At 35.5% G+C, this 14,332-nt stretch overlaps 1 protein-coding gene across 1 annotated transcript; it reads left to right on the top strand.

The window, feature by feature from the left end:
* Positions 1–2,201: 2,201 nt before the first annotated feature.
* Positions 2,202–13,750, top strand: si:dkey-283b1.6 (uncharacterized). Its single transcript, XM_061906120.1, has 4 exons — positions 2,202–5,378; positions 9,050–9,122; positions 9,191–9,470; positions 13,374–13,750. Exons 2-4 carry the CDS (start codon positions 9,094–9,096, stop codon positions 13,479–13,481), a joined length of 417 nt encoding a protein of 138 aa, XP_061762104.1. The 5' UTR covers positions 2,202–5,378; positions 9,050–9,093; the 3' UTR covers positions 13,482–13,750.
* The last annotated feature ends 582 nt before the right edge of the window (positions 13,751–14,332 follow it).

The following is a 14,332-nucleotide window of genomic DNA, read 5'->3' as shown; positions in this document are numbered from 1 at the left end:
TGGCTTGACAACTTAAAAGTAAAGACTTGAGACTTTAATATTATGATATGACACTAGCTTGAGGACTTTAGGGAAGGACTTGAGACTTTAAGGTTACATGATGACACTATCTTGAGAATTTAAGATTATGAGATGGCACTAGCTTGAGACTTTAAAGTAAGAACATGAGACTTTAAGGTTACAAGATGACACTATCACTAACTTTGAGCTGGAACTGGCTTTAGACTTAAAGGGTATGATATGGTACTACCTTGATAACTTAATATCATAAGATTGCTCTAGCTTGAGAACTTAATGTTATGAGATGGCACTAGCTTGAGAACTTAAAAGTACTGAGGTGGTACTATCTTAAAACCTCTTAAGTGAGGACTTGAGACTTTAAGGTTATGAGATAGCACTACATTGAGATTTTAAGGTTATGAGATAGCACTACATTGAGATTTTAAGGTTATGAGATAGCACTAGTTTGAGAAATTAAAGTAAGGACTTGAAAACGTAAGGTTATGCGATGATAATAGTGTGAGACTAAGGTTATGAAATGACTAGCTTGAAACTTTAAAAGTAAAGATTTAAGACTTTAAGATTATGAGATTACACTAGCTTGATACCTTAAAGTAATGATTTGAGACTTTAAGGTTATGAGATAGCATTATCTTAAGACTTCAAGGTTACAGGAAGGCACTAGCTCGAGAATTGAAGCTAATGAGATGGCACTAGTTTAAGACTTTAAGATTATGAGATGGCACTAGTTTGAGAATTTAAAGTAAGGACGTGAGACTTTGAAGTTTCAAGATGACACTAGTTTGAGACCTTAAAGTAATAATTTGAGACATTAAGGTTATGAGATGTCACTATCTTGAGACTTTAAGATTATGAGATGGTACTAGTCCTAGACTTTAAGGTTATTAAATAGCACTACTTTGAGACTTTAAGATTATTAGATTGCACTTCTTAAAACTTTAATATTATGAGGTGGCACTAACATGAGACTTTAAGGTTATTAGATGGCACTAGCTTGAAACTTTAAGGTTATTAGATTCTTGACAGTTTGGGATTATGAGATTGGCACTATTTTGAGATTTTAAGATTAGGAAATGGTATCTTGAGACTTTAAGGTTATGAGATGTCACTATCTTGAGACTTTAAGGTTATTGTATGGCACTAGCTTGAGACTTTAAAGTTATAAGATTGCACGAGTTTGAGACTTAAAGATTATGAGATTGCACTAGTTTGAGACTTTAAGGTTATTGGATGGCACTATCTTGAAACTTTAAGGTTACTAAATGGCACTACTTTGAGACTTTAAGATTATGAGATGGCACTAGCATAAGACTTTAAGGTTGTTGGATGCCACTATCTTGAGACTTAAAGACTATGAGATAGCACTAGCATGATACTCTAAGGTTATTAGATGGCACCATCTTGAAATTTTAAGATTATGAGTCGGCACTAGTTTAAGACTTTAAGGTTATTATATGGCACTAGTTTAAGACTTTAGGATTATAAAATGGCACTAGCATGAGACTTTAAGGTTATAAAATGGCTCTATTTGTAGACTTTCAGATTATGAGACAGCCCAAGTTTGAGACTTTAAGGTTATTAAATGGCACTGGCTTGAGACTTTAAGGTTATTAGATGACACTAGCTGGAGAGTTTAAGATACTTAAAGCACATCTCTGCTTTAAGCAGTCTGATTGTATAATGGTTTTGTCTCTAGCTATTATTTTGTCACAGTAAATATTACATAAACAATCCAACAATTTAAACTACGCCGATTTAAAGAAACAAACTATATTTAAATATTTATTTCATATTTATGATGTCACATTTTTAAAGTGTCGGTTGGTTGGTTGGTTGGTTGAGATGTATTTGGAACATGTATACAGTATCAATATGATGCCTCACATATTTGACATATTCTCTTTATGTGTCCAAAAACTAAATTTACATCATGTGTTCTAAATACATCAGTTCTTCTCATAACTATTTCAATCAGTTATGGATTGAACTACTTAATATCACATTTCATTTTCAATAAATTCACCACAGTTCAATTCTTCAACTGGAATCCTTTACTCTAGTTTGGTTCCACTATTTACAAAGTAATTATTAAATTCTTCCGCTACTTCGTTCATATTGGTATTATCGTTACGTGTCCGTCTGTAAAGAAATCATTCTTATTGCTGTTTTTAATTATACTATTGAGTATGCCCTGTACTCTTGTAGAGCTCATAAAAGGACGTAACCATGGCAACCGTTGACTTGAACATAAAACCGTGTGACTTTGATGCTATCGATTATTTTTTTAATTGAGTAATTATTGATTTTTTTCTTTTGATTCATAAGGTCATGAAGTCATTCATCATAGTTGCTGCTATCGATTTTTTTGATTATCGAGTAATCTATTGATTAGTTTGTTCGAATAATCGGATAAAACTAGGGCTGCTTTTATCGATTATTTTAATAATCGAGTAGTCCACCATGAATTGATTAACGTGGACCCCGACTTAAACAAGTTGAAAAACTTATTCGGGTGTTACCATTTAGTGGTCAATTGTACGGAATATGTACTGAACTGTGCAATCTACTAATAAAAGTATCAATCAATCAATCAATCTATCGGTTATGTTGTTTATTAATAAAAATATCGGATGAAATGATAACTTTAGTAATCAAGTAATCCATAGATTAGTTTGTTCAATTAATCAAAAAATCGGTTGAAACTAGTGCTGCTGCTATCGATTATTTTAATAATCAAGTAATCCATTGATTAGTTTGTTCGAATAATCGGATAAAACTACGGCTGATGTTATCGATTATTTTAATAATCAAGTAGTCCATCCATTAGTTTGTTTGATTAATGAAATAATCGGATAAAAACAATGGCTGCTGCTATTGATAACTTTAGTTACCTCCCTGCTTGGCACTCACCATCAAGGGTTGGATTTGGGGGTTAAATCACCAAAAATGATTCCCGGGCGCGGCACCGCTGCTGCCCACTGCTCCCCTCACCTCCCAGGGGGTGATCAAGGGTGATGGGTCAAATGCAGAGAATAATTTCGCCACATCTAGTATGTGTGTGACAATCTTTGGTACTTTAACTTTAACTTTATCGAGTAAACGGAATAAACTAGTGCTGCTGCTATCAATTTTTTTTATTATTCGATTACTGGAGAGTAATTGGATGAAACTATGGCTGCTGCCATGGATTATTTTGAATATCGAGTAATCGGATGAAACTAGGGCTGCTGCTGCCGATAACTTGAGTAATCCATAGATTAGTTTAAGTAATCGAATAATTAGATTTAACTAGGGCTGGTGCTATCTATTATTTTAATAATTAAGTATTAGATAAGACTAGTTCCTGTTATAGTCGAGTAATCAGATGAAGCTCGGGCTGCAGCGATTAGTTTGTACGATTAATCGAGTAATCGGATGAAACTAGGGCTGCTGCTATCGATAACTTTAGTAACTGAGCATTCCACAGATTAGTTTGTACGAGTAATCGGATAAAACTAGGGCTGCTGCTATCAATTGTTTTAATAATTAAATAGTTTATCGATTAGTTTGTTTGATTAATGAATTAATCAAATAAAACGATGGCTGCAGCTATCAATAACTTGAGTAATCCATAGATTAAATTTTGGTCGATTAATCGAGTAATCGGATTAAACTAGGGCTGCTGCTATCTATAACTTTAGTATTTTCGTAATCCATAAATTACTTTGTTCAAGTAATCGGATAAAACTAGGGTTGCTGCTATCCATTATTTTAATAATCAAGTAGTCTATTGATTATTTTGTTTAATTACGTAATGAAATAATCGGATAAAATAATGGCTGCTACAATCGATAAATTTAGTAATCAAGTATTCCATTGATTAGTTTGTTCAATTAACCGAGTAATCGGAGGTAACTAGGGCTGCTGCTATCGAAAACTTTAGTAATCAAGTAATCCATTAATTAGTTTTTTTCAGGTAATTGGATAAAAGTAGGGCTGCTGCTATCGATAACTTTAGTCATCGAGTTATCCAAGGATTAGTTTCTGTCAAGTAATCAGATTAAACTAGGGCTGCTGCGATTCTTTTATTTCATAATCGAGGAATCTGATGAAACTAAAACTACGGCCGCTGCTATCGAAAACTTTAGTAATTGAGTAATCCATTGGTTATTTTGTTAAGGTAATTGGATAAAACGATGGCTGCTGCTATCGATTATTTTAATAATCAAGTAGTCTATCTATTAGTTTATTTGGTTAATGAAATAATTGGATAAAACGATGGCTGCTGCTATTGATAACTTTTGTAATTGAGTAATCTGTAAATTAGTTTGTTTGAGTAATCGGATAAAACTCAGGCTGCTGTTATGGATTATTTTATTAATAAAGTAGTTTATCGATTAGTTTGTTTGATTAATTAAATAATCAGATAAAACGATGGCTGCTGCTATCGATAACATTAGTAATCGTGGTTGAGTAATCAGATAAAACTACTGCTATCAATTATTTTAATATTCAAGTAATCTATTGAAGAATGTGCAGAAACAGTAAAACAAACTAAATAGTAGTTAAAAAATAGGTGAATACAAGGTAGAATAAGGCATATAATAGGTAAACAAAAGTGAATTAAAAGCTAGTGGGTCCATGACGAAGACTTCTGTTTTGTTTGATCAGCCATTTTACTTCCGTGTTTCAGGGACCGTTTGGAAACAATTAAGGTATGTAAATAAACATTTGCAGAATATTTATGTGTAAATAACTCATTTCACAACATATATATCTGTGACTTATTTATGGAAATGTTGTTTTTCTTAATTTGGTGGGCGGGGCTCACAGTCCGGGAAATACGGTAAATAAACACTTAAATTAGGCCAAAAAATGCAAAATATGCATTCAAAAATGCATTTTGTGACCATTTTCCATAACGTCTCATTTAATAACCACACTGCAATATCAGGAGTAAGCAGGAGGAGTCTGTGCAGTGGTTTAGATCTTCTGTGAAGGTTCAATGGAAAGTCCAAGGTGAGTCGTTTTCATTTATTTGACAAAATTATAACTTATTTTGATAACAGTAAGAAATGTTTCAAATGTGGGCTTGTTCTTGTTTCGAGGCTTGGTGGCGTTTGCTTTAAAAGTTGCAAAGCGGTCATAAATTCGTGTGATGGACCTTGAGCACATGCTAATAAAAGACAACGCACTATAAAAACAAAACACTATAATTGTATATTTGTTGTGGAGCATAGATTAAGACTGTTGTTTGCTTAAATGGTACTCACACTTACCCCTTGCTTCCATAGACAGGTGTGACACCTACAGCAGGAGGAGCTCACTTGCGCTCTGCCGAGGGCCACACCTGCGGTGAGACGTCTCTTGGCTGCAAGGTAAGAAGCTTCTCTCTGCTTCCTTCACAGTCACTTGTTCAACAACACGTTGTTTACTCTTCATAGACCGACTTTGTTGACTTACTGTTTTTTGTTTGCCTTTATTCTTTTGTATGTTTAGCATTGACCAAGACCATGTAGACACCATTTTAAATCACCTGTACTGCTTCACACATTTATTTTTCATATTAAATATTGATTGTGTGTAATATTTAAATATATCACACTGCTATTTGATCATTATTTTACATATCATACTCATTTCTTATATTAAAAATATTGATGTGAATAATACATTTTCTGGTGTTTCCAGATATATCAGTGAGCACCAGAATTTTTAACCTGCTATATAAGTCCTTAAGATCAGTACATTGCTGTGCACTTTCAATATCATTATTATTGTAAATATCACCATTTTACACATTTTTGATATACATACAAGTTCTTAAGTTTCTAAAAGGTGTAAAAGCACTTTTTTACCAACTTTCTTTTGTTAAATTTCTTAATAAACTTCAGTCTTAGACAAACAAATCAAACTTTTTTATAATGTTGACCCTTTTGTTGGCCTTTTGATCAGATAATGTCACGTTTAAATTAGTAAAAATAAAAAAGCTTGTGTTATGCAAATGTATACTACCTAAAACTGTGACATCATTTTATTAAAAGGCCTTCAATGGTTTAAAATAAAATAATTCCATGTTTGGTGTTTTTTGTAGAAGGCTAAACAGATTGACGGATTTAAGCAAAAAAAACAACAACAAACTATTTCATGACATTATTTTATTTATTTATTTATTTTGATAAAGGACTTGTATGTAATGTATGGCTTTACAATTTTGTGAAATAATTGCCAGTGTATCATACGCCCGTGTAAGAATAAAATATTTAAATGAAAAAAATATATATATTTTTTATTTTTAATGAAAGGGGAAAAAAACCCTCTTTGGAAAAATCATGTACAACCCACCACCAATTATTGCCAAATTACAGCTAAAATGTACTTGAAAGAGGGTTAATAAACTAATAGTATTCCTTACGGATATTGAACACAAAAGATAGTCAGTCACACATATTGCCAAATAGAAAAGCAGCACTTCCTGTTACACAAGATTATTAATCATTTACAGAGTTATTAGTAAAGTGCTTATAAATAAACCTTAATAACGATACCGTCGTTCTCAAGTGGTACCAAACCACAAGTTGATCATTTACATAATCCATAAGCTATTGTTTACTACGGTTGAAAAAAGACGTGTTATTGACGTTGGGCGTGTGTTCGAGTCGAGCAATGAATGCTGGGATTCAGGCGCTCGTGATTGTGTCAGGTGTCAAACTACCTGTTGTGTAATACAACATATCAACACTCAATTGTTCCAGGCAAAAGTAGCTAGTCACAGCTTCCGTATGGCTTACCTAAGTGGCATTGGAGATCACCTGATATTTACCACATTTTACCAGCAGCCTGATTGTAAAAGCTCATTTGATTACTGCACCTTTTTTTTTTTTTTTTACAGCCTGCTGAAGCGTCTTATCTCTTCAACAAAGGCGGTCGTAAAAAAAAAAAAAAATTTCTGCGATCATAGTGACTTGGAGAATGTATTTCTGGGTTCAAAGTATATCTTGCAGTTTGGGACTTAAAACATAAATTGTTCCAAAGGGCTGGATGACTTTGATAAAATACCAAATAATTAATTACTTCTATACACATGTTTGGGTGTCTGGAGTGCTTCCAGGACCAGAAAGTGTCAGAAAATATGTCTTCAAGTAAGCACTTCCAATTTCTGCTAAAATGTGATAAATTTTGCTGCAGCGATTAATCGATTAAATTGAAAACTTGATTTGAAAAAAGCTTTGATTCATATTCTGTTGCTTCGGTTAATCGTTTAATGAGTGTAACTAATACAATTTATTGAATACGGACTGCATAAAAGAAGATAACATAGGTTAAAAAGAAGTTAAAATACGGTAAGTAAAAAAGGTAAAAGACAATAAAAACAATTAAATAGAAGGTAAAAGATGTTAAAATAAGGTAAATGAAATGGTATAGAATGTCCATAAAAGATGGAAGAAAAAAAATAAAAAGCTAGAATAAGGTAAATAGAAGGTAAAACAAGCTGAATATAAGTTAAAGTAAGATACAACAAGCTGCATTTAGGGTAAAAGAAGGTGAAACGAGGTAAATAAACGTTAAAGAATTTAAATACAAAGTAAAAGGAAGTAAAAGGTTAATAGAAAGTAAACAAGTTGAATAAATGGTAAAATAAGGTAAATTAAGTTAAATGGAAGGTAAAATAAGTTCAATAAAAGATAAAAGGAGGTAAAACAAGGTAAATAGAAAGTAAAAAAAGACAACTAATCATGAAATGAGGCAAATAGTAGGTAAAATAAGGTGACTAAAAGGTCAACTAGGGTAAATAATAGGTTAAAAAAAGGTGAATAAAAGGTAAAATAAGGTATGTAGAAAATAAAAGAAGATGAACAAAACGAATAATAAAGTAAATTGTAGGTAAAAAAAGGTGAATAGAATGTAAAATAAGATAAATAGTAAGTACAATAAGGTAAATAAAAGGTAAAATAAGGTAAATATTAGTTAAAATAGTTGAAGAAAAGGTAAAATAAAGTATATAATAGGTAAACAAAGGTGAATAAAAAGTTAAATAAGGTTAATAGTTAAGTGAAATAATGTGAATAAAAGGTAAAAATAAGGTAAATGGTAGTTAAAAGTGGGTGAATAAAATGTAAAACAAGGTCAACGGTAGGTAAAAGAAGGTAAATAAAAGGTAAAAAAGGTCAATAGTAGGTGAAACAAGGAAAAGGAAGGTCAATAGAAGGTAAAAAAAAAGGTAAGTGGAAGGGAAATAAAGGGAAAATAAGGTAAAGGAACATGGTAAATGAAAGTTTAAAAAAAGGTCAAACAAGGTAAGGGAAAGTAAAAGAAGTTAATGAAGGTTATGGCTATAAAGTGTTGAACCGGTTACTCGATTAATTGAGTAAACCAACTGATAGATTACTCCAACCCTACAATAATCGAAAGTTTAAACCTGAGTGTTCATTTACAAAAAGATGCCCTTACTCACACTTTCACCGCCCTAAAAGCTCCCTGCAGGGAAGACATCCAACATTGTCAGCATGGCGAAATGGGGTCCTGAGCAGAATTGTATTCTGAGGAGCGTGGGGGTGTGGGGGGAAGACACAATGCTGTAAAATCATCTTGAGTGTTAGTAAAAAAAACTAAACTATCTTGACACATGTAGATGAAAAATTAACTTCACGTGAAAACAATTTGGTCCCTTGGGAGGAGCGTGAATTAGGGACAATTATTATGTATGTCTTGCTTGTGTGCTTAGCTGTTGTGTAGCTGCTAGCATGTTTAACCTTAGTCCAAAAAAAAAAACATTTTGGAGGACATTTCGCTGTCAAGTGGCTGTCCAGCTTTGCACATGTATCGGACAGTGCAAGTCTATATGATCTGATATTTTTGATATCAGACTGGTACCATTATCGACTCAGTATATCTCTAAAAATAAGTCCTTATTATTCCCTTCTTTCTTGACTCATTTGCTCATATAATATAGATTTCAAATGGATGATTTATAATACAAATTGATTAATCTTTTAAAATTCCCAACATGTCTTTTGTTTTAAATGGACTGTAACCTCTTCCCATTCAGGTCTGACCGCCAGTCCATTTCAGTTATTTTCAGCACCACAAAGTATGTCTCTGAAAAGCATCCCAGCATTAGAGTAAGTCCATGCCGCACGCCATGATCCCCTCAGTCCACTCCACCGACGCCGTTCTTTACCTCCCCAAGGATTTTCCTGGCCATCCTGGGCATCGGCCTCCTCATCATGTTCTGCACCACCTTCTGCCGGGCGTGCAGTCGCCTGCGGCAGGAGCAGATCGAGAGGGAGGCGTGGCGTCGCAGCGAGCAGGACAATCGCCCTCCTTCCATATATTTCATCCCCTTCCCCGGAAGACTGTCACAGGACGAGGAAGACCACCACAGGACGCCTCGGTACAGCCAGGAGATCTTTACGCCTCCACAGTACAACGCCGCCAACTACAGTGGACCTCCTCCCTCCTATACTGAGGTGAGTCTTTACTGCAGGCATGTGATTTTTCCGTCTAAAGTCGGAATTCCGTCTTTTTTAATCTCGGGGGGAAAAAAAGTGTCGACCAATCACCTACAGCGTGATGTAATATTACGCCGTGGTTGATTGGCCGATATGTTCCTTGTGACCAATCAGGACATCTGTTATGAATGATGACGTTATTACCGCCATTTTCCAAATGTAAACTATGTCGGTTCTCGAGAGAAAGGACGCTTCACGAGTAAAAGAAATTGATAAACTTGTCAAAAATAAGTTTCGATGGGACTGGATGGAAAGGGAAATCACTGATACTGTTGGGAAGAAGAAAGTTACGACTTTGTTTGGCGATTTTATCCGGAAAATCGATTGTCCCGGAAAAGTTTTGTGCACGTGGTGTCATGATAATATTGACTATGGATCACAAGGTTTCAAGGCTTTGGAAGTACTTGCGAAACGCCAAAAACATATAAAACAACTTGAAGCAAGGAAAACTAACTTTTCACTAGCTGGAACTTTTGGATGTCAACCGAAAGGTAGCAAACCTTACGGACTTCATCCTTTGTTTGCATCGACAACTGCCGTAGACATCGAAAGGAAAGATCCACCCAAACAACCCACTTCAGCTGCAGACAGGGTAGTTCATAATGAGGTAAGCTAAAAAATATTTGCTTGCGAAATACGCATGTTTGTTTTAAATATTAACCAATTATTGCTTTGCGAAATATAAATGGGTTTTTCTGAAAATAAAAAGCCACGTGAAAATATATTATGAAATTACAGAAATTCAAATAGTCGCATTATTGATTCCAGTTAACAATTTATTTGAAATAAATTTGCATATAATACTAGAGGCAGAAGTTGGCAGTGAAATCCCAAAAAGAAGCTACAAAAGCAGAGACCAAAAGGAAAATGCAGGCTGCTCAGAAATTTGCAAGGAAAGCTCATGTTAGGACTCTCCGAGCAAGTAAATGTGTGAAGTGAACTGAAGTAATGTGGTAATACTGTAAATAAACTGTAGATAATAACACTGATCAATGTGACACCTGTGGATGTGAAATGAACACAAGATGTAAATATTAGTGATTAAATCCTTTTGGGACTGAACCATATACAGTGATTCATTAGGTTAATTGGGGTATGTATGTTCTATTAATGATGTTTTCATGTCTTTAAACACTAAAATATTTTCTTCAAATGGTGCTGTCTTTGTTAGTTTTAGCATGTTAAATTGGTGAAAAACCAGGAGCTTCGGGGGTCGTTGCCCCCCTTATCCCCCCACCAGGGCACCGCCCTGGACCTGGCTGGGGTCCTTCGTCCCCCAGACCTCCGGAAATTTTTTCAGTCTTTTTCAATGTGGTCAAATCACATGCCTGTTACTGGTCCACAACCATCCTGATATTTGTCAATAATAATCACTAGAGTGAAAGGTCAAAATAATACAGTTTCCTGGAATACCAAAAGCAGAGATGACTGGATGGTTAAAACAAGTGGATCCTGGTAAATCTGCGGGTCCTGACTAGGGTTGCAAAATTTCGGGAATATTCAAAGTTGGAAACTATTCATGACAGTACATGGGAATTAGCGGGAATTAATGGAAAATGAATGGGAATAAACATTTAATGCAACATGCTAGATCTTGCAGCATGACTACTAGCTAAAACAACCAGATTTAATGCAAATTCAATAGAATTTCAACCCTTCACTGTGCATTCCTCCGTCACATGTGCAGTGCATTCTTCCATCACATGTGCAGATCATTCCCAGCATGCTTCACACTACAGCACGGCTATTGAGGTCACACTAGTATTTGAGCCCAAGGACTTCATCCAGTCAGGTAAGTTTTGATGAGTTATTGGGATAAATATATTTGATCTGATGTGTGGAGACATTTCTCCCCAACCAATAGAGGCAGAAAGACTGTGTATATTTGCAAATACTTTGCAAAGAGCTATGTCAAAAATGCCACAAAGATGCAGCATATAGACAAGTTCCCAATAATATATCAATCCATTTTCTACCGCTTATTCCCTTGGGGGGCGCTGGTGCCTATCTCAACTAAAATCGGGCGGAAGGCGGGGTACACCCTGGACAAATCGCCACCTCATCGCAGGGCCAACACAGATAGACAGACAACATTCACACTCACATTCACACACTAGGGCCAATTTAGTGTTGCCAATCAACCTATCCCCAGGTGCATGTCTTTGGAAGTGGGAGGAAGCCGGAGTACCCACGCAGCCACGGGGAGAACATGCAAGCTCCACACAGAAAGATCCTGAGCCCAGGATTGAACTCAGGACCTTCGTATTGTGAGGCACATGCCACCGTGCTACCCCTGTTTTGGGAAATGTTAAATGGGTTATACTTGCATAGCGCTTTTCTACCTTCAAGATACTTAAAGCGCTTTGACACTATTTCCACATTCACCCATTCACACACACATTCACTCACCGATGGCGGGAGCTGCCATGCAAGGCCCTAACCACGACCCATCAGGAGCAAGGGTGAAGTGTCTCGCTCAGGACACTATGGATGTGACGAGGTTGGTAGAAGGTGGGGATCGCACCAGGAACCCTCAGGTTGCTTGCACGGCCACTCACCCAACAGCGCCACGCTGTAAATGACCAAAATTCAATGATCAAATCAACGTCAGGACCCAACATTGTCAAAAAGCATGTTGTTTCAACATTGTATTTGTGTTGCAGAATATTGTTTGGGAAATTAAAAAAATTCAATAGTCAAATCATCGTGTGAACCCAACATTGATTAAACAATATCAAAACTTGTCTTGCTTCAGCACCACAATATTGGTCCTATAGTTGTAGGACACATCCCAAAACCACATCCGGAGTCCCCAAAAAAACCGAAAATGGCACAAAATGTATATTTTTCGTAAACTCGTTTTCGCGAAAATGTCATAAAGGGTACCCTTACACACAAATTTAAGAAACTGTTTTGCTTCAACAGCACAATACTAGTCCTGTAGATGTAGGAAATGTCTCAAAACCTCATCAGAAGTCCCAACAAAATCTGAAAATGGCACAAAATGTATGTTCCTCATAAACTTATTTTCGTGAAAATGTCATAAAGGGTACCCTTTAACACAAATTTAAGAAACTATCTTGGTTCAACGGCACAATACTGGTCCTGTAGATGTAGGAGCCATCTCAAAACCTCATCAGGAGTCCCAACAAAATCTGAAAATGGCACAAAATGTATGTTCTTCGTAAACTTATTTTTGTGAAAATGTCATAAAGGGTACCCTTTCACACAAATTTAAGAAACTGTCTTGCTTCAACAGCATAATACTGGTCCTTTAGATGTAGAAGACATCTCAAAACCTCATCAGGAGTCCCAACAAAACCTGAAAATGGCACAAAATGTATATTTTTCGTAAAAAAAAATTCACGAAAATGTCGTGAATTTCTTAAACAAATTTAAGAAACTGTCTTGCTTCAACAGCACAATACTTGTCCTGTAGTTGTAGGAGATGTCTCAAAACCTCATCAGGAGTCCTAACAAATCCTGGAAATGTCGCAAAATGTATATTTTTCGTAAACTTTTTTTCGCAAAAAGTTCATAAGGGGGACACATACACACCAAATTTAAGAAAATGTCTTGCTTCAACAGCAATAATACTGATCCTGTAGATGTAATCGGTGTCTCAAAACCTCATCAGGAGTGCAGACAATACCCGAAAAGGGCAGAAAATGTATATTTTTTGAAAACTTTTTTTCGCTTAAATATCATAACACAAAAATAAATAAAAAAAACAGTCTTGCTTCAACAGCACAATACTGGGTGTAGGAGACGTCTCAAAACTTTATCAGGAAACCAGACAAAACACCGTAAATGGCAGAATTGTTAGGTTTTTTTAAACTGTTGTTATCTGTTGTGTTACAGCTGGGGTGCAAGCCTGACGACCTGCCGCCCGCGTACTCGGAATACAGCGTCAACCCAATCACAGCGTCAGCTCACACGGACGCAGTCCAGCCTCCGACACAAGCATAAAAGTCTGCCAAGTGGACACTGACTCTTGCACTGGACTATCTGCAATGTGAGTGAAGGCACGGAGATAAGAAGAACGGACGCAGCTGAGTCGGCACCTGTCTGGAGGTGATGTAACGACTTTGAAGCTAATTGTACAAACATTTCAACTAAAGTAGCTGGTCTACTTTCATATTTTAAACTCCTAATATTTTATCCAAAGATATGGCTAATTTTCTTCAAGACGATGTTGTTTGGTGTGCATGTTGTTCAATAAAACACTGTTAAAATCAGCGTGGTCATCCCAGCTTTACAAGACAAGGTCTAGGTAGATCAGTGTGTGGTGTGAGGGGGGGGGCAAAGTGCGGCCTGGAGGGGTCTCAGCAGCTAATACTATTTTAAAAATAGTATTACAAAGAAAACATTAAAGCGTGGAATAAATGAACAAAAAGTTGCAATGTTCACTAATAACACAAAGCTGCCTTGCAGGCTGTTTTGTTTTTTACGCTCATTGCTCAAAAGGTAATGAAGTAATGAATTAAAACGAATGTCATTGATTTAATGAAAGCTGTAATTACTTCACATCCAAAATTCCACTTTGAAATATTTGTGGGGAACAATATTTTGCATACTTTGTGTGTTTGCCGAATAAAAAAACAAAGTTTTCTATGACAAAATGGGCATTAAACAAACAAACAAAAAATAAAAATCAATACTAATAATTGACAGATACATCTGAAGTTGATCTAGAGTTTAAAAAAATAAGTATGGTGTATTTTACCTAACACTTTCATGAGTAGGGCCCTTTTGGGTCCCTAAGAATTTTAGTGTATTTTTTGTATTTATTTTATATTTTTTTAAATGTCATCATTCAA

Source organism: Nerophis ophidion, linkage group LG07, assembly GCF_033978795.1.
Source record: "Nerophis ophidion isolate RoL-2023_Sa linkage group LG07, RoL_Noph_v1.0, whole genome shotgun sequence".
Taxonomy (NCBI): domain Eukaryota; kingdom Metazoa; phylum Chordata; class Actinopteri; order Syngnathiformes; family Syngnathidae; genus Nerophis; species Nerophis ophidion.
Note: the sequence above shows the minus strand (reverse complement) of the source record. Positions and strands in the feature narration are given on the sequence as shown.